The 26,353-nt window shown below is 40.8% G+C and overlaps 1 protein-coding gene across 7 annotated transcripts in view; it reads left to right on the top strand.

The window, feature by feature from the left end:
- NMS (neuromedin S) overlaps positions 1-25,718 on the top strand; it is a 45,981-nt gene extending 20,263 nt beyond the window's left edge. The window contains exons 3-10 of one of the 7 annotated variants that reach the window (XM_042931978.1): positions 14,205-14,551; positions 16,441-16,496; positions 16,826-16,864; positions 20,082-20,105; positions 22,893-22,928; positions 23,494-23,535; positions 24,606-24,655; positions 25,560-25,718. In XM_042931978.1, the coding sequence (XP_042787912.1) occupies positions 14,218-14,551; positions 16,441-16,496; positions 16,826-16,864; positions 20,082-20,105; positions 22,893-22,928; positions 23,494-23,535; positions 24,606-24,644 (570 nt within the window). In that variant the 5' untranslated portion in view covers positions 14,205-14,217 and the 3' untranslated portion in view covers positions 24,645-24,655; positions 25,560-25,718. Of the gene's footprint in view, positions 1-14,204; positions 14,552-16,440; positions 16,497-16,825; positions 16,865-20,081; positions 20,106-20,275; positions 20,311-22,892; positions 22,933-23,493; positions 23,536-24,605; positions 24,656-25,559 lie in introns of those variants that run through there. The other 6 variants (XM_042931980.1, XM_042931982.1, XM_042931984.1 and 3 more) reach the window with 6 other exon arrangements.
- Positions 25,719-26,353: the final 635 nt, after the last annotated feature.

Here is a 26,353-nt window from a genome sequence, read left to right as displayed (position 1 = left end):
AAGATTCATAACACAATCCAGAGCCTTTTTATACTGATGCCTAATTGTATGACATGGGCTCAGGACTTGGATTTGTGCCTTCTGATAAATATGGTGGTGTCAGATATCATAGCAGGTGATTATAATTGCAATAATTCTGTAGCCTTCTCACAGTAGGAAACTAAGTCAGTCTGTGAATTGGTCAGCAAACTCTCCAAAGGAAACTACTAATGTGAGAAGTGGAGGAATAAATATGTGGTTACAGTCCAGTTTAATTTCCTGTGAACTGATTGCTTCCTTGGTAGTGGTCAATATGTGTGTCTCTGTGCCTTTGGGGAAGCATGCTCCTATGGTATTATGATGGATAATAAAAACACAGAATCCTTCTGTGTCTCCCTCTCTCTCTGCCCCTCCCCCACTCATGTTCTGTCCCTCTCTGTCTCAGAAATAAATAAACATAAAAAAAATTTAAAAAAAACAACAACAACACAGAATCCTGAAGAAGAACATTGCTACCTGGTATTAAAATATGGCTCTGGTGTGAAAAAATGAGCTTGTGACATCTGACTAATAGGGAGATGGAGCATAGTGAGAATTATTCATAGTGGTCAATGAAAAGGCCAGGATGCACATTGAGCAGAGCAGCCAGCAATACTCGGGTGTTGTTTGCACACTGCTTCTCTAAGTGACAAACTGTAATCATCAAAGCCTTCTCAAAACTTTCCATTCACCAGGGCTGCTTAGGCTAGTATACAAGTGATATTTTTACAGATGGCTGTGCGCGGATCATATAGACGCCAGCAGCTGTGATGGGTCCCCACTGTGGCACGGATCACCCAAGACATTCCATGTGGCTTCTTGGGAGTCCTCTATTATTTATTTATTTGGGGCATAAGATTTATCTTTGTGAGTGTTTTTCCAGAATTAATATACACCAATAACCTTTGCATGTCCTGAGTATCTCTAAGGTGATGTAGAGAGGAGAATCCAGGATCATGCTGGCTAGAGACAGAAGGCAGAAAGAACCCAAAAGGGCTGAGAGTGAGCTGTTGAGCAAATAAGAGAAAATGCTTAATTCTGCTGAACTGAGATTCTCAACCTAGGATCTGAACTTAGGGTTCTCAAACTTAGATTTCTGCAGAATCCCCTGGGAAGTTTGTTTACAATGCAGATTCACCCCCAATTCAGATTCACAGAGTCTGGAATGGACCCACAAATGTGCACATCCGAGGTGTTTCTGAAGTATGTGCTCTAGGAATTATATTCAGAGGAAATCCTCTACTGCTGGTGAGTAGTTGTATGTGTTGGGGGTTCATGAACAAGGACTATGGAAAGGAACCATGCACCTGAACCCCCAGCATAGTATGACAAATTGCACATCCAGACATGCCTGTGCATTTGATGAGGGAGCATAAGGTAAGCTGACAGGCCACAAACACCCTCCATACCCCCCACACCCAGATGGGATATGTGTGATACTCCTCAGGCACTCCTGGCTGCCCAATAACAAAGGAAAGTGGAAAACAAATGCTTAACTGATAGAGATCACAGTTCTATAGGACCCAAGTCTCCATCACCCCTCCATAGTGTTGTGGGAAACAAAGGCAGAAGGAAATGACAGATAGAATTAAATTTCTTTATCACCTGCATCCCATTGACAAATACTTGAGACTGACAGAGTGAAACCTTTCTCCCTGAACTCCCTACTGTCTTAATGCTAATGCTTTGCTAGAGGGAAAAACAAACTTAGCTTGACAATAGCTAGACCTCCGGTATCCTGTGAGTCTTTAGTTTATGAAAATCTTGCTAAAGATTTCCCCTGGACTTTACCTCCCCACAACTCCATAGTATAAAACCAGTCTCTCCTCATGGTTCCAGGGCAGCTCTTCCTGCCCATGGGTCTTGTCCCCGTGCTTCAGTAGAATCTACCTTTTTACACCAAAGACGTCTTCAACAATTCTTTCTTGGCCATTGGCTCTGGGCCCCACAAACCCCACTATCACCCCAAAAACCTCATCACATTTTTCAGAGATAAAAATCTAGGGGCACCGGGGTAGCTCAGTCAGTTAAGCAGCCAACTCTTGATTTAGGCTCAGGTTATGATTTCAGGGTCATGAGATTGATCCACATGTCCAGCTCTGTATTGATAGCGTGGAGCCTGCTTGGGGATTCTCTCTGTCCTCTCTCTGCCCCTCCTCATGTGTGTGTGCGCGCTCGCGCGTTCTCTCTCTATCAAAATAAATAAACAAACTTTATTAACAAAAAAGAAGGAAAGAAAGAAAGTCCATACGTTTCCTCACATACTTGGAAGGATCCATGTCCCTCAGAAGTTACAAACCATGATAGCATATAATCTCCACAAAGTGAATGATCGGATCTCTATTGCCACAGGTGTTTAACTTCTCTTCCAGATTACTGCCCCATATCCATCCGGCATCTCACACAAATATGAACATTCTTGGCCCTAGGAAGGCTCTGGTCGGAGACAATGTCTGGGTCCCTGTGACTCAGTTGTCAGTATTGGGAAAGTAACCCAAAGGGACATCCTACTGAGATGGATAGGTAGCTTGTCTTTGCAAACAAAGATAGCAGTGCTGTTTTGTGCACTAGAAAACCTTGCTAATGGCTTCCAAAGATAGCCAGAGGGGCATGGAGCTCCCCCAGGAGCTGCTTCTCCTCAGTCAGTGCCTGGGAAAGGACCCTCAGAGTCAAAGGTCTGATTAGAAGGAGGTCTTTCTAGTCCTCTGGCTCAGTTCCAGAGCCCCCACAGCGCCTTGAGCTTCCAGAACCTTCCTCTCCTGTCCCTCAGGCTGTGTAAAACTGAAGAACAGCCTGGAGTTACAGTGTAAGGGCATCCCCATTGAGCATGCTAACCTTAACTTTGCCCTTAGCCATTTTTTTCATTTACCACATAACTTCTCAAGCATTTATTATTGTTAATTTCCATGAATTATTTTTTCAAACTGTTTAAGCAAGATAAAAGAGTCATAGAATTTAGTTTTATTATTATTATTAATATTACCTTTGCACAAATGAGATGAGAGAAGTGTCCATAACCCTCTTCTGACTTAGAGGACTCACAATGCTTTTCAGAAAAAAAAAAATCTCGTAGGGAATATTACCAGAATAACACGTTTTAAAACAAGACCAATGAGGATTACCACCTTCATGGAAGTTATAGTTACATCCACAAGCTATAGCAACAATCTCTGAAATTCAGATGTTTTATTACTCCTGAGTTAGAAATAACATTGACAGGCATAGTTAAAGATGTAGAAGGATATTTCTTTGTGTTTTCATTTTGTTTTGTTTCAGTTAGAAGAAGATATATTTTCTTCTTAACTAGCTGAGATTTCTCTCACCTCTAAGTAGAGGGTCTGTTATTTCAGGATTTTGATTTCCTTGACTTAGCACGGTGAGAAATAATGCACACCTCTGTATTAACATCCTTAAAATCTTAAAATTTAGAGTAGGAAAAAAGTAGGAAGAGAATTTAACAAATTGGGTACAGAGCGTGAGTGTCAGGAGTGGCTTGATTGCCCTCTCTAACTCCCTGCTTCTTCCCACCAGCCTCCAACTAGGTAACTCAGCCTCTTCTTTACATAGAAGGTAGAGGTTCCCCATCATGTGACTTGCTCAGATTCCTTCCTACCACCTCCAGATCTGAGTATGTCTTTACCTCCCTCCCTCCTGTTTCAGGAATAGAGGACTTATCCTTCTTCTTGGCTTATGATTATATCCCTTTTGATTACTCCATGACTTTGGCTCCTCAATTTCCATTCATCTCTGCCTCCCCCATTTCCTCTCTTCTGCCTATCTACATGTTTGCATCTCCCTCACCCTTCATTTATTTTAAAGCTCCCCTGGTTCCCTGGCCCTTCACCTTCCATCCTTCCTGAAAGGCTGTATCTGCCTCTTCTGCACAACCTCACCCCAGACCCTACTGATAACTGCTCACCAGTGAGACCCTAACTGCTAAATCCACTCCTCTCCTGCAGGGCATTTTCCCTGACTATTGCTTCTTGGCTTCTGTTCCTCCCTGCTTGAGCACTGATATTCACCAGGGTCTCATGCTCCTTCACTCCCTTCATTCTCCTAAAGTGTTCTCAATTTCTCTAGTGACTTCAGCTGCCGCACACATACTCCTGATGATTAAGTCTACACACATGACTTCAGTCTCTTTCTTAAGCATGAGGCACTCATCTCCAGCTACATCCTGGACACCTCCGTTTGCATCCTCCACGGGCGCTTATACCACACATCAACCCACTGTTTTCTCTCCATTTCCGGTCTCTGTGAAGAAGGCCACTCTCTGCTCTGCATCACAGGCCTGACTCCTTGGAGGCCTCTCCAGCTCCTTCCTTTCCTTCAGCCTCCAGATAGTCATCCCCAGTTCTTGCCAATTCTCTGGTTAAAATGTCTCAGTCCACCCCCACTTTCCCTTCCTGCTGACGCTACCTTGGGTCTAGCCCTCACTGTTTTTCACGTGCAGATGTTTTCTGATAGATTTCCATTTCAGATCTCACTTCTCACATAAGCTCTCTGTAGCTACAGCTGTGGGCAGGCCCCAATACCTTTGATGACTTCCTAATACACAATACATCCTACTCCTGAAATGGCATATTGGCTCTTTAGGATAGCATTCCATGTCTCTAACCACTATGATTCTTTCCCTCTCACTTCCCTTCTCTACCAGAAGCAAGGCCAAGTTCTAATATCAGAGTATCAGACGTACCCAGCTGGTGGCAAGCTCTCCATCTGCAGAAGGCAAGAGTAAGCTTATAAAAGTGATACCACTCATTTCCCACTGTCTCTAAAAGTCTGCAACCTGACAACCTGCTTCCATTTTACCCCTTCATTCTGTTTCTCTTAACATCTTTGTCATAGTCCTAAGAATCTCCCAAAAGATGCCACAACTCTCTCTCCTCCTACTCCAGCTATCAGCCATGCTTCTGCCCCCGCCTCTGGAAGCACCAAACTTCACTTTTCTCTGATGTTTTCCCATCTATGTACCTTTCATATGGCTACTCCCCCTCCTCTGCCTGCTCTGCTGGGAAAATTCAATTGGTCTTCAAACCCCCTGTTGAAGCCACCTCCACTGTAGAATCTTCCCTGCTTTCCCCATAAAGGACATACTGCTCTCATGCCCTCATAGGGAATTACTGATGTGTTTGCTTTTCCTGCTACAGTATGACCTCCTTGAGATCAGAGATGATTTCTTATTAATCTTCCTATCCCTGGTGCCTGGCAGATAGTTGGAGCTCAATAAATGTATAAAGAAATGAATGAATGAGTGAAAGACTATCATTGTTCCAAGTGCCATGGCAGAGCAATAGGACTGGAACACAGAGCCCCCATCCTTCTGAGGGTTAAAAATAGTAGATGATGCAAAGTGAATATGTGGGGAACTCCTTAAGGCAGACAGGGCAGTAGAATCAACTAGCAAATGGTGTTGTTGAGAGGAGGAGGCAATGTTTCAGGTTGCTTTGCTGGAGAAGTGGATAAAGTACACCAAAGATGGTTAATGGGGCTAAAATAAACTCTGGTCTCTAGCTTAGAGACCCCTCCTCCGGGTTCTTCTTCCTTTGTTTGCTGCATGCATGAACCCCCCCACACACACAAATATGGAGGCTGATAACTATAAATTACCCTTCCCACTCACATTCGGGGCTCAGATCTTTGGAGAAACAGTCTCCTCTGAGCCCGCCAGTGTTACATAAATCTCCAGTCCACCAAGATCTCCGAGTGCTGCTTGGTTTTTCTGCCAGTGTTCCAGCCTGGTTCCGTAACAGCTTCACGTTCCAAGCAAGAGTCATCCCCATTCCTCTTTTCCTCCTTCTCTAGCTTCTGAATCATCAGACTAGAAAGACTCCACAGCAAATTGACTTATCCCACCCACACACCCCAGTAACCTGTCTAGAAGACATAGGCTGTTCTCATCTCAAACAGGCTGACCTGGGGCATGTGAGTTGCTTGTTTATGTTTTCTTGTCTCAGTTAAGTTCTTATTCTAATTGGGATTCATGAAACCCCTCCTTCTTATTCAAATTTACCCTTATGTAGAAACCCACTGAGGGGCGCCTGAGTGGCTCAGTCGATGCATCCGACTTTGGCTCAGGTCATGATCTTATGGCTCATGAGTTAAGAGTCCCACATTGGGTTCTGTGCTGACAGCTCAGAGCCTGGAGCCCATTTCAGATTCTGTGTCTCCCTCTTGCTCTCTGCCCCTCCCACCCTCATGCTCCGTCCCTCTCTCCTCCAAAAATAAATAAACATTAAAGAAAAATTTTTTAATTAAAAAAAAAAAGAAATCCACTGGATGCAAGCCATTATCTTTTCTATTGATTGCCATTCCTATTTACTAAATTACTGATTTAGTAATTAGTAAAGATACTGATTCTCATCTATACTCTCCCATTATATAGTCTCTATTTCCAAACACTAGCAATTTACTCTTTTAAATGTTTCCTATCTAATAACCTCTGAACTTTCCCCTATGTGTTTCCTAGAGATTCTTTCTTGCTTCTCTCCTGTGCCTATACTTCAATAGAGGCTTTATATTCTCATTTCATCATAGTCTCTGCCTGCCTAGACAGGATTCTTGATTTTTCATACTTTCATGGCCCTGAGAGCTTTCCTTTCAATAAATTATTCATTCATTCGCCTAATACAGATTGAGTATTGAGTCACTTAATTTTTATATTGACTCAGCATACAACTAGGAAAAAAGAAAAAGAAATAACTCTAGGTATCTTAAACAGAGGAATTTAATTTAGGGAATTGGTTACAAAAGTGTTGGAAGGAGTAGAGTGGGTAAAGTTAAAAACATGACGTATTGGGGCGCCTGGGTGACTCAATTGGTTGAGCATCCGACTTCAGCTCAGGTCACGATCTCATGTCCGTGAGTTCCAGCCCCGCGTCAGGCTTCATGCTGACAGCTCAGAGCCTGGAGCCTGCTTCAGATTCTGTGTCTCCCTCTCTCTCTGTCCCTCCCCCACTCATGCTCTGTCTCTCTCTCTCTCTCTCTCTCTCTCTCTCTCTCTCTGTCAAAAATAAATATTAAAAAAAATTTTTTAAAAAGACATTACATATCAAGTGTTGATAAGAATGTGGAGCAACTGGAATTCCCATGTACTGCTGGTAGGAATGTAAAATAATACAACTATGGAAAATTACTTTGCTGTTTCTTAAAGAGTGAGATATGCAACTACCATATAATCCAGTTATTACAAGCTTAAGTATTTACCCAAGAGAAATGAAAGAAGATACCCATACAAAAACTTGTACACAAATGATCATAGCAGCTTTATTTGTAATAGCTTAACACTAGAAACAAATGTCTGCCAAAAGGTGAATGGAAAAACAAACTGTGATACATATAAACAATAGAATACTATGTAGCAACAAAAAAGGAATAAAAGATTAAAATATGTAACATAGGTCATTTTAATTGTGCTGAGTGAAAGAACTCAGATTTTAAAGAAGAAAATATTGTATGATTCCATTTATGTAAAATTCTAGAAAATGCAAGCTATGATGACAAGAAGCAGATCTGTGGTGAGGGAAGAAGGGGGAGAGATTACAAAAGAGCATGACAAACTTTTGTAGCATGAGAAATCACATTTGTTATTTTTATTGTGATGATGATATCACAGTATATACTTATGTTAAAATTTATCAGATTATAAACACATGTGGTATATCTCAACAAAACTGTAAAGGAGTTGAAAGGAGTCTGGAACTGAAAAATTGAAAAATTGAAAAATGGTAAATGGTGACATTACCCAGAGATTAGCAACTGAAGAAAGCTCCCATCCACCCCTAGGGTTGGAGAATCATAAGGAAAAATGATGTTCACAGAGCCTGTGTTCCTTGACCACTAAGACTAATGGGGTCTCCACAAAAGCTACTGTTTCAATTACCACCTCTACTTCTCTCCAGGAATCCAGGAGCACACACTCTCATTACACCACAGGACCTGGGGAGTATGAAGTCATGTATAAATGCTGCTGCTTGTGGAGTGCTCATGGAGCACTTGTGCTTGTGGAGTCTAGGAGAGTTGCATCTGCAGGAGCCATCACCTAAAGCAGAAAAAAAATGGCTCTCCCTTCTGTCTTTCAAATTCCTCCCATCCTTTTCTACCAATGATAGAAGCTAAGGGGAAGCTAGCTGGGAAGAAAGTTTATTTTGCAGGTTTCTAGCTCTCCCTGATCAGAGGGGAATAAGGAAAGGCACTTAAGGAGCTGAAGGCCAATGGACAAGTAACTCACCCAACTGTCTGATATATTACTCTTGGCAGAGGAAAATATAAAATGAGTAAAGCCATGGTTCTTACTTTTGTGGATCTTGTCTCTTAGCACTTCCTGGTTCTCCTGAGATTACATGGCTCTCCCATCCCCTGCCTCCACTAAATAGCCCACTATAAGAGCAGATGTAAAGGCCACGAGAAAAGCACAGGATATAGGCATAGAAAGTGGGAGGCAAAGAAAGTGTATTCAGGTGAGTGGGGACAGTGCTAGCAGATTGGAAAGGCTGGCCTTTTCTACCACCCAACAGCTTTTTGGGGGCTTTAACAGCCAGCCTCTGAAATAAACCTGTCATTACTTTCTGTGAAACCCTGCTAGAGAGATAGAAGCCCTCAAACATTAATTCTCATACCTGCATGTTAATTTGCTTTAGACTCAGAGGTTCTTGAAGGACACTAGGTGCCACTGAAGATCTCAGAAAGCTATGCTTTGAACACAGAAACTTATAATCAATTTTGAAATTACATTTTTTATATCCTACAGATTAAAGTTCAGTTCCTTAAAAGCCTGCTGAGTTTTTTCATAATAACCATTTACAAAGTGGGAGCTAATTTAATGTGGAAAGGAGGAGGAATTTTTAGTGTAATTTTCAGCATTCACTTCTGTTTCAAATGGTGTGGGAGCTCCACTTGTGAGTTCATGTATTTAAAAAAAATGATATTTCATTAAATTCACTTGACACTGACAAATCCACTGGTTACAGTCTTTTCAGTAATGCCTAACAAAAGAAACACTTCGGAAAAATAAATGCAATAAGATAAAGAAAGAAGCTGCGTTTTCATGTATGTAAGGTCAGATGTTTAAATGTGAACCCACATACTCATAATAGTGTTTGGAGTTGAATAAAGTTTTAAAATTTAGTTTTAGTTATACAAGTAATTCATAAATAGCCAACGTGATCATTCAAAAGTACAGATAATGGAAAAGCTTTTATGATTCCCTCATAATCCCATTTGTCTAGAATCACTGCTCTTTGTGTGTTTGTGTGGAATCCTACCCTTTCTCTTTGTGTTACCTACATATGCAGTCATGGGACTGCAGGAGCCATTTTGAAAAAACTTGTATGTAAGTGTAGGTTAGTCGATTACAAAATTGGCTGTATACTTTTCAGCCCCTTTCATTGAGAAGTGGAGTTTATTTTCCCATCCCGTGAATCCAGTGATGTTGTGCCAGTTCCAAACTAGAAGACTGTAGCTTCTACACTCACTGCCTTGGAACTCTGAAACCAGTATGGGAAAAAAACCTGGGCTAGCCATCTGGAGATAGACCACATGGAAAGGGGTCCCAGACACCCAGTCTGCTTACCAGATGAATGCAAATGTCTGAGTGAGCCCAGCTGAGATTAGTTGACCCAGCCCAAACCATAAGAATTGCCCAGTTGAATGCAGCCCAAATTACTGACCTGTATAATTTTGAGCTAAATATATTGCTTTAAACAACTAAGTTTGGAGACTGGGCTGTTATTGGTTGAGGAAAACTGATACTAGATAGTTCTATTGTAGTTCTATAACTGTTTTTCTTTACTCACTATGTTACAAAGAGTTTGACTTGTCAATACAGATAGATCCATCTTATTCTTTTTAAGAGTTGCATACATTTCCATATTATGGATATTCTACAGTTTAATATTTTCTCTATGTTAGACATTTAAGTTGTGCCTGCCTGCCTCCTTCCTTCTCTCCCTCCCCTTTCTTTTTCTGTATTATATCTGTATAGTTGTTGTATAGTTACGCCACTCTGTCTTTTCTTTGATAATATTGGTTATCTTTTTCATATAGATATTTTTAAAATATAATAAAATTTATCAATCTTTTCCTTAATGGCTTCTCTATTCTAAATTTTGCTCAAGAACAGTGTTCCAATCAAATATATACTCTATTTCTTTCTAATACAGAATTTTATATAAGCGCCCCTGTGTATTTATGGGTATATTAGGCTTAATTCATTAATCCTCTGAAATTTATTTAAATTTATAGTGTGAAATAGGGATTTTTTTTGCCAACTAGATTGCTAATTGTTTTTTTTTAAAGATTTTATTTTTCAGTAATCTCTGCATACAATGTAGAGCCCAAACTTACAACCCTGAGATCAAGAATCACATGCTCCACCAGGTGCCACGTGGATGGCCAGTTGTTCTAAACCCCATTTAGCATAGTTCGTCATTTTGCACTGATTTGAAATAAACACTTTTACTCTGTATTTAAATGATCTGCTTCAAGACTCTATTCCATTCCATTTATCTATTTGTTATTGTCTGTTACCAGATCAATAACAAAATGACTACAACAATATAACAATTACTACTGCTTTACGGTACATTTTGACATTGGCAAAGTATCTTTTTGGCAAAGTATACTTTGAATATTTTCTCTCTGGAAATGATTTGAGAGTCAGTTTTAAAATTCCATGAAAAAGGAATTTTGGAATTTTAATAAGGATTACACTAACTTTATAGATTAATTTGCCATCAGTTGAACTTTTAACAACATTGACTCTTGTCCTCAACGATCATGATATGTCTTTTCTTTATTCACATATTTCCTTACGTCCTTCAGTAAAGTTTTGTAGTTTTCTTTTTTATTATATTGCATACTTATTCTTTGGCTTAGTCCTCAGAATTGCATAGTTTTTAAGGCTATTTACACTTCCTAATAAATTTTTAAATGTGTTTTTATTTTTTTAAGTTTATTTATTTTGAGAGACGGAGAGCACATGTGAGTGAGTGCACATGGGAGGGGCAGAGAGAGAAGGAGAATCTCAAGCAGTCTGCACACTGTAAGTACGGAGCCAATGCAGAGCTGGAACTCACAAACCACGAGATCATGACCTGAGTGGAGATCAAGAATTGGACACTTAACCAACTGAGCCACTCTGGCGCCCCACCTAATACATTTTAAAATTTATTTTTGTTTATGTTCAAGAAAATTATTCCTAAAAATAGTTTTGTTTTGTTTCGTTTTGTTTTGTTTTGCTAATTAGGCCATTTTGGTAAACTCATTCATTCTACTAATTTGCCAGTTGATTATTTTGGATTTTCTGGGTAGATAATCGTATCATTTGAAACTGAGAGTTTCTAACTTTCATTACACTTTTCATTTCATTATTTTACTTTTGGAGGGCTCCTGAACTGACTAACCCTCCCACTCCCCCATGTGTTTGTATTAGTCTGCTCAGGCTACCATTCTGAAGACTAGAGTCTGGGTAGCTTAAACACCAGAAATTTATTTTCTCACAGTTTGGATTCTGGAAGTCCAGGATGAAGTGCTAGCAAAATGTTTCGGATAAGACCTCACTCCTCAGGTTGCAGACAGTCCCTTCTCACTGTGTCTTCTCCTAGCCCTTTCTTTGTGTGCTCTCAGAGAAAGGATTCTCGTGTCTCCCTCCTCTTATAAAGACACCAGTCCTGGGGCGCCTGGGTGGCTCAGTCAGTTAAACATTCGACTTTGGCTTGGGTCATGATCTTGCAGTTCATGATTTTGAGCCCCACGTTGGGCTCTGTGCTGACAGCTCAGAGCCTGGAGGCTCCCCCTCCCCTACTCGCACTCTGTATCTCTCTCTCTCTCAAAAATAAAAGATTTAAAAAAAAATTTTTTTTGAATAAAAAATAAAGATACCAGTCCTATCAGATTAGAGCCCTATCTTTATGCTTCATTTGGCCTTAATTATCTCCTTAAAGGCCCGATCTCCAAATATAGCCACACTGGGGATCAGGGCTTCAACATATTCCATTTCTGGGATATCAGCATAATCCAATTTCTGAATTAGCATTAAAAATAATATTTTTAGGGGCACCTGGCTGGCTCAGTTGGTGAAGCATGTGACTCTTGATCTCAGGGTTTTGAGTTCCAGCCCCATGTTGGGTGTAGAGATTACTTAGAAATAAAATCTTTTTAAAAATAATGAGTTAAAAAATATTTTTATTTTTTATTCTAAATATCTGAGAAATAATGTGTGAAAAATGTACAAAATAAAATTAATTTGATATAAACCAGAGTTATCACATAGGTTTATTTGAAAAATGTATGTTTGTGCATAGATCACTTAGTTCATGGTAGAGATAGACCAAATATTAAACAATACTTATTGATTGATAGTAGAACTGCCACAAACCTTTGCTAGTATGTGTGTGTTGTGTCTAAAATGTCCATAAGTAATTGTGTTTTAATATCATATAGATAAGTGGTTTATGTTCAAAAAGCAATCATTCATTTTTTTCCATTTGTTCAGTAAAGACTTGCAGTTGGGAAGTGGGTATATTTCAATACAAAGATATCATCTCTTCCTGGTGTTTGAAGACCTTAGTTTATTCTCCTTGAACTAAAGTGGTAAATACTGTAATAAATAGAAATCTCTATTTTTTTGCTGGCTTAAGGAAGTAGGCAAAATATTATTGCTATACAGTAGTTTATAATTCCCACTCTCTTATGAATTAGAATTTTTTGGCAAAATACCACATTTTAAGTCATAATTAAACAGTTTATGTGTTTATTCTGAGTGACTCCCACACAAAATTATTCTTAAAACTTTCATTAACTGAAAAAAATGATATAAGATGACTTAGGTAAAGTATTAACATGTTTTAAATACATTGTAAACATTCAACAATTGTTAGTTGCCTCATAATCCTTAAAAGAGCAAAAATTAAAGATACGCATAATGAAAAAAAGATATTTATTTGATATATGCCTTATACAGGTTGTGCTTTTTGCAAGACTGCAGACTTCATTCTTTCTCCTTTCTATTCCATATCCAATCTCAAAGAGGCTGTTAAATTTTTTTTATTATTGAAATATAGTTAACACACAATATTATATTAATTTCAGGTGTACAATATAGTGACTTGGCAACTCTATACCTTACACAGTGTTCCCCACAGTACCATCTGTCACCATATGACATTAGTATAATATTATTCATTATATTCCTTCTGCTATACTTTTCATCCTATGACTTATTTATATTGTAACTGGAGGTTTGTACCTCTTAATTCCCTTCCCCTATTTCTCCCACTCTTTTGCCCTCTTCCTTTCTGGCAACTACCAGTTTGTTCTCTGTATTTATAAGTCTTTCTGTTTCTAGGTTTTGTGGTGGTTGTTTGTTTTATTTTTTAAGATTTCACATGTAAGTGAAATCATACAGTATTTGTCTTCGTCTTATATCACTTAGCATAATACCCTATTATAAGATGCCCATACGACGCAAAGCAATCTACAGATTGAATATATTCCCTATCAAGGAAGGTCTTTTTAGAAAAAAGTGAACACATTGACTAAAATCCCACACTTTTACAGACATGACTGGATTTCAGATATCCTTGAGTCCAAATCCCTGCTCTGCATTCATTATGGTTTGGTAACCTTGGCAAGTTCCTTATTCTCTCTCAGCCTCAATTTTCCCATTCATAAAATTAGGATAATCATATACTCCTTACGGATCTTTTGTGAGAACTACATAAAATAACCTAAGTGAAATCCTAAATAGAAGCTCAGTAGATGACATGTTATTATTGTTGTTATTATTATTATAATTAAACACTTATGTTTTCTTATATGCTGATTTTATTTGAAATATTTAACTTATTCATAGAAAGGAGTCTGGACAAACCTTAAGGAGTCTAATTTCTAACTATGATTTTTAAAATATCTACTTGAACTTTTGAGTTTCTTGTAATATTATATCCAGGACTCCAAATTTTGTTCTCAGTTGCACCAAAGACTATAAAACATCCTTTGTTAATGGTGGAAAATAAACAGCTTCTTAGGAAATAAGACTTCGTCACACAGGAGTGTATAGATTTATATCCAGTTCTTTGATTAAAAAAAGAGAAAACGCCTTTCTAGAGTCAGAAATGTTTCTCAAACCACTATAGAATAACAATTATGACTCTCCACTTTTTATTTTTATTGCTGGATTGAAAAAGATGATTCTCTACAATGCCTACCCCAGGAGGAATTATTCCACAAATAAGGGCCCAGCGTGACATTTATGAGAAAGCCAGGGTCCTCCTGTGCAAAATTGATTGGTTCTCAGCCAACGGGCTCCCGGGCGTTGCAAACAAAGGCACCTTCTCCACTGGGACCTATCAGATGCAGGGCAGAGTATTGCCTCTGCCTTTGGAACTTCAGGAAATGCTCAACTCCTATCTGGGCAGCACACATCTATGGCCAGCAAAGAGGAACCTGGCTTTGAAAATGAAACAACTTCCTCCTCAATTCGTTTCCATCTTGGCCATCTATTGCTTCTGCATGCTACAGATTCCCTCCTCAGGTAAGGAGATCCCTTCATCAGACCCCCAGCTGGGCTGAGCTCTAACCCTTGATCCTTCAGGGTGGTTCTGGGTCCTGGAAGGAGTCCAACATAATCCCCTCACCTACCTCCATTTCCACCCTTTTGAAATGGCTTCCCATTTGTCCCTAACCTTTAAGAGAGGGTGGACAGAACTAGATGCTGCAGCCTTTTACCGAAGGACATGACTCCCTTGTGGAACTGTCGTTAAACAGCTCCTGACTTAGGGCTGTCCCAAAGACGAGCTGCTAAAACTGTGAGGGATATGAGCTGGAGACCCCGATGTCTTAGCCATCTGTGTTCCTGGAATTCTGAAGAGAGAATACAGTAAAATTGAGTTTACAGACATGAGGACTGGGGATTGAGGGACAGTTGAAGAGGGGCGGGAAAGGAACGCAAACAGGAAAAAGGAATATTTTCATGGCCTTTCTGTGGGCTCCCTGGAGGCAGGATCCCAGACAGAGCTGCAGAGGCCCCAAGTCTTAGTGGGCTTGGGCACTGTCCGAGGATCTGACTGGACAAGGCTATTGCTTCACCAGCTTCTGAGAAACCAGTACCTTTACAGGGAACCAAGGGTGGGATATGGGATCAGTAGTCGGAATGCATTACCAATTTCAAGGTAATTCACCAAATGATACAGGGAGGCATGTGGTGGCAGCTCCAATTGGAAATGTGGACTATTTCAAAATTTCAGACTTTTCCATTAGAATTTTGATTTAGGGGTGTAGAAAAGTTTTGAAAATATATTCAAACAGAAAATATATTTCAAGCAGTATGTTTGTTTTGCTGTGTCTTACAGTATAATCGCAAAACCTAGACATTGCAAGGAACCTTGGAGGTCATCTAATTTAACCTTTCATGGCAAGCAGGGATCTATGATTTCCCTGTTTGATTACTTTCAGTGACACCCAACTCACTACCAGCCTAAGAGAGCCAGTAACTGCCTCTTCTTGGGTCCAATAGAATCTTGTTTATATTACACTTTGGGGAATTTGTTATTACCTTTTATTTATCTATCTATATATTTATATCCACCTCCCCCTTTTTCCTATTTAAGTTTTTTTGTTTCCCGAGGATAAGGTTCCTATAGTCTTTATCATTTGTACTGTTAACACAGAACCTGTTAATAAATCCTTATAGGATTGGTTCAAATTACTTTGCATTTTTGAATGGCTCCAATCATCAAAAATTTCTTTACACTAAACTGAAATCTGATCACATGTAACTTGTAACCATTAGCCTGAGTTATTATGTATATACTCTTGAGCCAAATATTCCCTGTCCCACATTTAAAAAAATCTAAGTTCAGGGTTTTACATTTATCCCATTAATTTCACCTCTCCAACAGATTCCTCCAATTTCTGTATTAGCTATTCCCCCAAGTATTGCATCGTGTACAAACGAGATGGAGACTTCATTTAGGCCAGGTAGAGGCTGACTGGCATAGGGTGCAGCTGTGTGCTGGTAACACCTTTGCCCAGACCTACCCCTGAAAAGTCTGATGAAGCAGAAGAACAAGTATCTGTACTTCTTAAAAGTTCCTAGACTGACTCTGATGCACACACTTTCTTGACACCATCTCCTAATATGCTATCTCCATAAATTCCATAAAAATACAAATTAAGTTTTTCCCTCTTGAGTTACTAACTCTTATGTTGGTAACTCCTGGTAAATTAAAAAAGGAATTGTGTTTAATTAATTTTAGTACAAATCTCACTTTTACTGTTGTAGGTAGAAATGTGTTTTCTTTGTAAATCCTTTTTAAAATATTGTATTTCTAGAATCTCTGTATGTTTTTCAATGTAAAGATTTAAAAGTTAATGCTATGAACTTTTTTCTCTAATTAATATTTTTGTGATTTCTCATAATAGGATTTCCTCGACCTCTAGCTGATTCCCCAGATGACTTGGATATCATGCAGCTTGAGGTACGCTGCTATTCAGTAATGTGCGATTTTTATTTCATCTTGGCCTTGAAAATATCATGTGGATAATGTTCACTTAAAACTATTTTAAGATCAGATTCTTGGCTGCAGCAGGAACTCATATTGCCATTTTCATAGCCTCATTTAAGGCATCCTGAGAGTTGTGTTGAAATTCACTGCCACTGTGTGAGAAGGTAATGCAAGGTTCATAAATGGGACAGTTTTAGAGTTTTATATGTGTTGTAATAGATTTCTATTGACTAAGGAATTTAGACTTATCTTTGATTCGAATTTAGACTTATCTTTGATTCATTTTTCATATTTTTCTTTAGTGGCTGGCATATGGGGCAACTCTTTCTTGGCAAACTAAGGTAAAACAGTTATATGCATATAATTATTCTTTAAGTTATAACAATTCACATGTTTATATCATAATTGATATCTGTAAGAAGCACAGTTTTTTGGTACCTCCAGGAGAAATCTGTGTGTATGTCTAAATACATGTGTAAGAATGTAGTTTTAGGAAATAACAAGTGAATCTGTCATATATAAAATACCATAAAATATTGGTAGTTCATGTATATTCTTATAATTATTATCATAATACATACATATATAATTATATTATGTATATTGTGACATATCATGGTGTATGTTACAAATTGATATACTACAATATAATAGTTCTTCAAAACAATCATCTCATGTAAATGACCTAACAGTGATAGGAACCACAACAGTAATGTTTCAGTGGATACAAAGTAAATAGATCTCATGTAAAGACCCTAACAGCGATAGGAACCACAACGAACCACTTTTGATTCAGTGGAAAGTACAAGAGGGTGGTATTAGGGTGGAGTCCATGACTCTTAGCATACACTGAATATTTTCACCTTGAGGCACATCTTTTCTTCCTCACTTCCCCCAAGCCACAGCATACCATATCCTGGCCACATTGAGCTGTTCACTATTCCCCAAGTGCACCAGGCCTTTATATGTTTGTTTGCACAGGCTTTTCCTTAGCCAAAATGCTTTTGCAGGCTGTGTTCGCAGCTCAGACTCTAAAACCAAAGTACCTGGGTTTAACACCCAGATCTACTTAACTTTGGCAAGTTTGTTAATCTCTCTGTGTCTCAGTTTTCCCATCTGTAATATGGGAATAATAGCCTCATGTTATTGTGAAGATTGAGGGCTTTAATATTTGTGAAGTGTTTACAACAGTAACACAGTAAATGACAGCACTTAAGTGCCAGCTGTTACCATTATCTCTGATGCCACTAATGGCCATCCTTCAAGATTCAAACATCACTTTCTCGCTTATACTTCATAAGTATATCATGCCTATTTCTTCTTATTTTCAGTTTATCCTTATGCATATGTTTGAAGACAACTGTCCTCTCTTATCTTCAAAACTAATCTTATAGCCTTGATATCCAGAGCAAAAATTTAGGGTGAAAACTCAGTTTTCTATCTCCTTGCCACTGCCTGTTCACTTCACACCAAATGGGCTTCCCTACCCCTCAAATGAAGGCTGCAAGGATGTCCCCTACATAAGCAGAAAAAGTGGAAGTGTGGCAGTCACATGTGCTAGTTACAGTATTAAATTGGGTTATAGGTTTCCCCAAGTGCAAGGTGCCACATGGAATGAATTTCCTTCCACTTTCTCCATCGTTCCAAAGCTGATCCTGTTCGTCATCACCAGTTGTAGAAGAGCAAGGGCTTGTTCAGTGAACAGAACTATCAATATTTTTAAATCTATGGATAGAGAGATTGTGGCTCTTCCTGGTCTTGCTCCTGCATTAAAATATGACCTGTGGCATGTCACTTCCTTTCCTGGGGCTCTGGTTCCCTCAACTATCCCATGTCTGGATGAGCTACCTGGGCTCTAAGTCCACTTCCAGTCCTGCTCTCCAGAAAAGCCAGGTGTGTGTCTCTAGGGGACTTCTATCTTTAAGCAATTCAGAAAGCAGAGTTATGTTCTACAAATAATGACACCTGTGGAAAGTCTTCCTGTTTTGTGTTTCTGGTGGGATCAGAAGTTTAGATGGGAGGGTGGCAATAGATTCTTATGAACACAGCTCTACCATTCATCCATTCAGAAAAATACATTCATTGGAAGCACGCCATATGTTAGGTGCTAAAGGTGCAGTAGTGGCCAAAATAAACAAAACTACCTGCTCTCATGAAACTTAAGTTCTAGGGGCGCCTGGGTGGCTCAGTCGGTTAAGCGTCCGACTTCAGCGCAGGTCACGATCTCGCGGTCCGTGAGTTCGAGCCCCGCGTCAGGCTCTGGGCTGACAGCTCAGAACCTGGAGCCTGTTTCAGATTCTGTGTCTCCCTCTCTCTCTGACCCTCCCCCGTTCATGCTCTGTCTCTCTCTGTCTCAAAAATAAATAAACATTAAAAAAAATTAAAAAAAAACAACTTAAGTTCTAGTTAAGGAAAAAAATCATAAATTAGATAGGTAAGTACATTTTGAAATTTTTTTTATGTAAAAAGACAAAATTAAAGCAAGGAAGGTGCATATGAAATGTTGAGAATGGAGTTCTAGCACCTGGAAAAGCATCTTCATGTTCCTTGTTATTTTTTGGCCTGAAACATAACAGTATAAAGCTGATGAATATGGCACAAAAAACGATTGTTTGCCCAATAAGTGTCCAGAAAACACACATACACTCACACATACATGACGGGTGTGTGTGTGTGTGTGTGTGTGTGTGCGTAGAATACATAAGTATCAGCTGCTTCCCATGTAGAAACTCTCCACAGTTTGCAGAAAGATGTAATTTTATCAACAGCAACAAGTTAGAAGTATTAGTAACAACTTTCATTTCTGTCTGGATTGAAGTTTGAGTTGATTCAAGAAGATTTCAGTGTGATTGAGGTGTGAATGATCAATATTATCCAGATCAGCATATTTGCAATATCATTGACAGTAATCCTCAATCAATTTTACAAAATGCGGGCATGGAAACCTGATTTATTGTTTTGTAAGATGTCTTCTTCACAGCAGTATCCTGGAGTAGGGTGTGCTGCCTGTGCAACCATCCCTGTCTGTCATCCATGCCAACAAGGGCAAGGTGGTGCTCTAACAAGGACTTAGAAATGAAAAGTTGGGCTTTCTGCAAAGAGATTGGAAGTTCATGTAGAAAGCATTTGGGGAGGTGGGGGTGAGGAAGAATTTGGTTGATTTGAACCAACCCTAAAAAAGCTGAATTCCAGGGTACACCCAGCAACAAATTAAAAATTGCAATCATTAATTTTATTTCAACTCTTTGATGGTTATCTGGCACATGATTAGGGGATTGCTTGTGTGTACTACAGACCATGTTTTTCTCCCAAAGAAAGGTGAAATAAGATTTAGTTTTAAAATAATGATGTATTGCTGACAACTTGCTTTTTTGTAGGCCCTGCATCAACTCTAGTCTTATTGAGTTTGTCTAATTGATTTCCTTTTAGATTGCCAATTTATTTTATAATATTCAGATAAATTCAGTAAGGTCCCTGGTGTAACTTATACTGAAAACCTTGTCAATTGCCTGCCCCAGTAAAATGCCATGGAACTTACCCTCACAGTTCTCTTTCTAGGATAATCAAGACATAGACAAAAGGGTGAGTACTGCCCAGCCTGGCAACACAGGCATGTAACTTTCACATTTATAGCAAGTGACACTTGTACTAAAATCAACTTGTACTAAAATCAACTTACTAAAATAGGACTAAAACCTGTCTTATTCAGTTTTTTTTTTTTTTTTTTTTTAATTTTTATTTTACTACTCCAGAACTCAGGAGCCAACACATCCAGTTAAAAAGTGGGGTCAGTATTTTACCATACTCCTCTTTCTACAAAAGTCACTCTCCTCTGCTTGCCTTTTATCCCTACCTAATATGTGCAGATAAGTAGAAAAGCAGGGGGCTTACAGACACTGTCTGTATAATAGCTCTCAAAGAGGTTTTTCCTGGGGCTTCCGGCATATTATCTCTCTCCCTGTCTGGGCTGGAAGTGATGTGAGGCTGACACATCAGAAAAGTTAGAGAATATATTACCAAAAAGGAAAAATAAGTGAAGAATAACTTTTTATTATGCACTTACAATAAATGTTTTTAAAAGGCCCCATAAATACTTAACCTCTATTTGCATTTATCATACTGCCTTATTTGTTTTAATTAAAAAAAATGCTTTGAGAAGTGTAAAGTGCCATATCCCCAGTAGTGATCCATGGAGCTGCACTTTCTATAACCATTACCATGTGTATGTGCTATGGGAATAACATGCACTACCTCTAACTTTGTTATTATAAACTTGAGTTACCCTGAAAAGCAGGCTGTGTAAGTGAATTTCTGCAGGGTATGATTTGAGGAATATTAGGAAGGTCATAGAATAAAATTCTTAATTCAGGTGCTCTGTCATAGTAACTGAAATTCTACCATTAGAAAGTCACTTATTTATATAGTCAAGGCTTTCCAAGTCTTCAAGAACACCCTTAAAAAACAACAACAAACAAAACAGCAAAGTGTTGTTTCCCCAAGAGGCGAAGACTCAGCTGTAGTATAGGTTAGGAATGAGGATCAGGTGAGGATGGGGATATTCTCAGGAAGGGCCTTGAGCACTGCAAAGGGAGAAAGGACACTGGAAGAAGAAAACTCTTGTGAGACAAATGAATCTTGACTCTGAGCCAAAGTGTTCAGGGAGGATTCCCAACAACTAGATATAAGACACGGGTATGTATGTCTGAGTGTGTGCCGGAAGGTCACAGACAAGAAGTGCAGGAAAATCAAAGGCATTAGGGAGAGGGTTATGGACGCTGCCCTTCCGCCTCCTTCCGTAGACTAGGAGCGCACACCTGGAGCGAAAAGAGATTGGCACTGGGTTGCTTCTTTGGGACACTGCACGCCATACTAGGGCAGAACGCTTGGCGTTAAGGCAGATAAAAGTCTGATTTACCCTCAGGGAATATTTGTAAGTGATGTGTTGGAATTGTGGACTGCTATAAAGGCAAGCAATTCTTTATTGAAAACATAAAATTTCAAGCTTAGGCTCTGACATGGACTTTATTCTGGAAATTAAACTATCTGTAAGGCGGGCAATGGAGAGGGCTGCGTCCCACCCTCCCTGCGCCCTCTGTTGCGGTTTCCGCCGGTGCACCCGTTAATGCGCCTGGCCGCACAGCTCACCAACCGAAGGATGAAAAGGTTTCAGCAGCAGCGCGTAGGTGTTTTTCTCTTTTAGGCCACCCAAAGTTCACTTAACCATGGCAGATGCATGTGGTCGCTGGGGGAGTGGGGGTGGGGAGGCACGCGCTTGCATGCTGTCTTTGAATCTAAGCCTCCACCTTGGGGAGGAGAGCTGGCCCACCTTGTGCCTCAGTCCCCAACCCTGGAACCCGACCCAGTGGCTGCAGAGCCCCCCGGGGGTGGGTCGGTGGGGGGCTAGTGCAAAGTTCTCTTCTGCTCTCGCCATCCCTATGTTTCCTTTTAGTTTCCATGTTGTTTTTACTTTCCCTGACCTTTCCTCTTCTCTTGACGGGAAGAGTTTGCCTTGGTGATCCCCTTGCTTTCCGTTGTTGCCCCCACCTGCCCTTTTATCCGTATCTCAGAATTTTGTTTCTTTAAAAATCGTTTTTTATAATTTAGAAATTACCGGTTTCAGTAATAGCTATAATTGTTCAAAATGCTAATCAAGATTTTGTTGCATGGTAGCCCCCCCTGCAAAAAAAAGAAAAGAAAGAAAATTTCTTTTTCAAAAATATATTTTTTTAAGCAATCTCTACCCGCAAGGTGGGGCTCAAACTCAGAGATCCAACATCAAGGGTCACATACTGGCCAGACTGAGCCAGCCAGGTTCCCCGAGAACATTTCTTTTGAATGCTGAAACTCATCCCAGTTTGCCCAGGACCTTCCTGGTATTAGTTTTGAAAATCCCAAGATCCCCAGGAAGCTGCTCAGGTCCTGGAAAATTGGTTGGTCATCTTACGCACAGGCAACAGTTTGTCTCGTCTGATCCACTGCTGACTGCAACCTTCCAGACTGAGCCTGATCCTTGTTATGCCAGACCCACAAGTAGAGACAGCTGACGAAGCTGCCATGGCTTAACCTTGAAAATTTGCCCAAACTGAGGGTCAGTTTCAAGTTGAGGCTATTGGGAAGAGCAAGCCAACTTAACATTGTGTCCTGGACACAAATGTTACCTCAAGAAAACATGCTTGCCTTCCTGAACAGGAAGTTACAATTGGCTACCCATGGTTAGCCCTTCCCCTGAACTGCTTTTTTGAACCTGGTTTCTGGCTACCTAAAGATTAGTGAGGATGGAGCCAGGGAGGTGCAGGGTCACAGCAGAACAACGGCAAGCCTGGGAGATGTGGTTCCTGTTAAAGTAACCTGTGCCTCCCTCCTTCACAGGATTCGAGGACTGATGCAGGAGATTTCACCAAGAAGGTAGGTAAGCCCCCGTGGAGAACAAAACTCCCAAAGACCTACAAGGGAAGGACAGGAAGTGCTTGGAGCTAGGCAGTCTTATAGCCCCTTCAGATCTCTTCTGAAAGAACTGGCCTCACAGTATGCCCCTGAAAATCATCTCTGAGGCTGAGCATTTAATTTCAGGTTTTCCTGAGCTTGTCCTGAGGCAGATAGGAATCATGGGGCAATGCTTCTGGCTGTTTATATTTCATCTCCATTCTTGCAGATGAGTCACCTAGAGCCATCTGTTCCTGAGGATTTGCTTTATGTGGTTCAGGGGCTCAAATACCAGTTGTATAAACTGGGGGAGAGGTATTGCAGACGGCACAAACCAGTGCTTCTCAAGGTTGACCATGAATCGTAGATACCTTGGGACTTTGTTAAAATTCAGTAGGGACCTGAGAATAGCCATTTCTAAAGAATTCTCAGGTGTTGTTGATGCTTCTGGTCTGGGGACCACACTTTGAAAACTGCTGTCATAGACATCTTCAGAAGACCTTTGGCACAAAGTGGTTACATAATGGTTTGTGTTTTTATGTTGCAGGATCACACTGCCACCTTGGGACGACCATTTTTCCTTTTCAGGGTATAACACATTTCTTTTTCTCTGTTTTTAACCCCAGTTCCCCCCTGTCACCCAATTATGAGTTCCTGCAAAATAAGCATAGCCCAGCAAGCTGGTGAATAATTATGGGGACTATCTCATCCTTTACTTAGGGGTAACTCTCAAAGTCTCCTCCTAGATGCTTGATGTTTATAAAGGAAAGAGTCCAGAAGGACCCAGGCTGAGAAACCAGGGCTCTGGGACTGTGGGTGGGAGGCGAGAGTACTGCTGATGGACAGACATGGGGCCAACCGGAATTGGAGTCTGTGACCCTGAGCACAAAGGTCAGGATACGTGGCCCCCAAATGCACTGGAAGTAGTATAATCTCCATCCTCTCCTCCTGCCCTGGGATCTCCGAGCCTCTTGCAAAGGTCACAGAGTCAGAAACTGTGTTTGTGATCCTCCACTGGCTAGCTATGCTTCATCCCTTAGATCCTCAATTGTTTGCATCAAAAAATCAGACTATGAATCAGACTAGACCCATGGCCCTCAAACTGCCTTCTGTGGGTCACTAAGAGGTTCGCCAAGAGGTAACTCTGCAAAGATCAGACAAGATTGGAAAACACGGCACCCAACACTCTCAGAGGTTTACAGTGTACACAGGTGTGTCCTTCAGGAAACAACCTGTAGTTCCCAACTTGTTTGATCAAGGAAGTTCTTCCACCTCCATGCTGCCTGCATGACCTATTAGTGGTTATTCTCCAGAAAGTGCTTTGAGAAACAGTGGGCTCTATGATGTCTTTAGGGTGAGAAGTCCTGTGATAAATGGTTTGAAGACCATCCCACCACATAAATAGAGGCTGGGGGTGGTGGAATGGTGGGGCGGGGACAGTGGGCTGTAGGATCAGCAAGGGTCCTGGAGCACTGCCACAGGTGACCTACTACCAGCCCTGGGCTAGGGATTACCAGGTGAACTCCCAAGGGGGCTGCTGACATCCCAGTTAGGAGAACAAGGCCATAAGGCCCAGCTGAGGAAGGATCTGAAGCCCAGAAACAGGTTCTAGGCAGTTTTGTCTCAGTATCTGTAAGCTGCTCCGTTTTTTTTTTCCAGCCAAGGAATGGAAGAAACACTGAAGCCAACACCCAGTAGGATAGTCCAAGGTCAGCCCCATTGCAGTCTTCTCCTCCTAGCAAGTGTTGTGTCTGACTGAAGGGGAGTGAGAGGCAGCCAGAGCGGTGGTAGTTCAAGAAGAGGTGGGCCACAGGGAAGCTCTGAGGGCCGCCCACCCCCCTCCCTTCCCTGCTCTCCACACTGCAGAGACCTCCACTGCAGCCTGATAGGCTGTCCCAAGCACACAATGCAGGCTTTGCTGCCTGCCAGCTCTTTGCAGGTGTGTTGGCTCCAGCAGTAGCTGTGAGGGAGTGAGAACCCCACACGGCCCAGCTGATCCCCAGGACTTCTCACCTGACTCTTCTGATGAGGGAAAAGCCACCCTGGAAGGCTTGGCAGGGGAGGTGGGGGTACCTTATAGTGGGCACATCTCTGAGTACAGCCAGGCAAGGCTACTCTGTCCATTCAGCAGTGTTCTGAGACCCAGTTTAAATCTGGGGAGATTCGTTGGCCTCCAAGCCTGTGGAAGTGAAGTCCATGTACGAGGGCAGCTCTGGGCCTCCTCTGTCTCTGTCTCCCCTGTGTGGTCCCAGGGGCATCAGGTGGCTGTCCTTCGGAGGTGTCACAGTTTCCTTCCTAGAGCCTGATCCTGACCTGCTGGCAGCAGCTAAAGCCTGGGCAGGCCTAGGTGCCTGAGAAAGCTGTCCAGATGCTGGGAAACAGAGCTCTCCAGGTGAGGGTGGGGGAAGATGTTCACAGAGGCCACAGCACTCACACAGACCGAATGGCCTAATTAGATACAGCAAAGATAAATAAGTACAGTTTTGGGGCATTTATGACTTGTCCAATTGAGGCATAATTTTAAAATACGTTATATAATAACATACCCGCCGGTCTCGTCTTGATTCTGATAATGATTTGTTCCAAGTGGTACATTTTTCTCTTCTTTTGCAGAATTCAGTGGCAAAGAGAAACTGGATCAGATAAGGAAATCGAGCAATTATTTTGAACAAATGTCAAATTTCTTTCCGTGAACAATACTTAAAGATAATTCCCTTGCTCTGTATTCTCCAGAATATTCAGTTGTGTAAAAAATAAAGTAGCATAGGCATAGCATTTTCATTTCTTGTTGGGGAGTCTTGGGGGTGGGATAAGATGTATTTTTAAAATAACAGGATATATATTTTTTAAATGTGTTGGTTTTGGTATTGTTTTCACGTGCCTCAGCTATCTTGTTATTACTGAGAATTGAGAGGACTGTCTGGCTTCATATTCTGACCCTTCCCCCTTTTAAATTTTTTCAACGTTTTTTATTTATTTTTGGGACAGAGAGAGACAGAGCATGAACGGGAGAGGGGCAGAGAGAGAGGGAGACACAGAATCGGAAACAGGCTCCAGGCTCCGAGCCATCAGCCCAGAGCCTGATGCGGGGCTCGAACTCACAGACCGTGAGATCGTGACCTGGCTGAAGTCGGACGCTTAACCGACTGCGCCACCCAGGCGCCCCTGACCCTTCCCCCTTTTAGCTGGAGGACTATGGGCTGGTCACTTCTCTATGCCTCATTCTCCTCCATGGTAAAGTGTAGTTGGTAATGATAGTACCTTCACATAATTTTTGTGATGACTGGGGAGACCACCTGTTTTAGTAAGGGGCTTAGCATAGTGGTACATAGCGCTCAGTAAGCATTGGCTCTAATTACACTTCAAAGATGAAATCAAAGATGATTTCATGACACAAATGGTACCAG

Source organism: Panthera leo, chromosome A3 (genome assembly GCF_018350215.1).
Source record: "Panthera leo isolate Ple1 chromosome A3, P.leo_Ple1_pat1.1, whole genome shotgun sequence".
Taxonomy (NCBI): domain Eukaryota; kingdom Metazoa; phylum Chordata; class Mammalia; order Carnivora; family Felidae; genus Panthera; species Panthera leo.
This window is presented reverse-complemented; position numbering and strand designations above follow the sequence as displayed.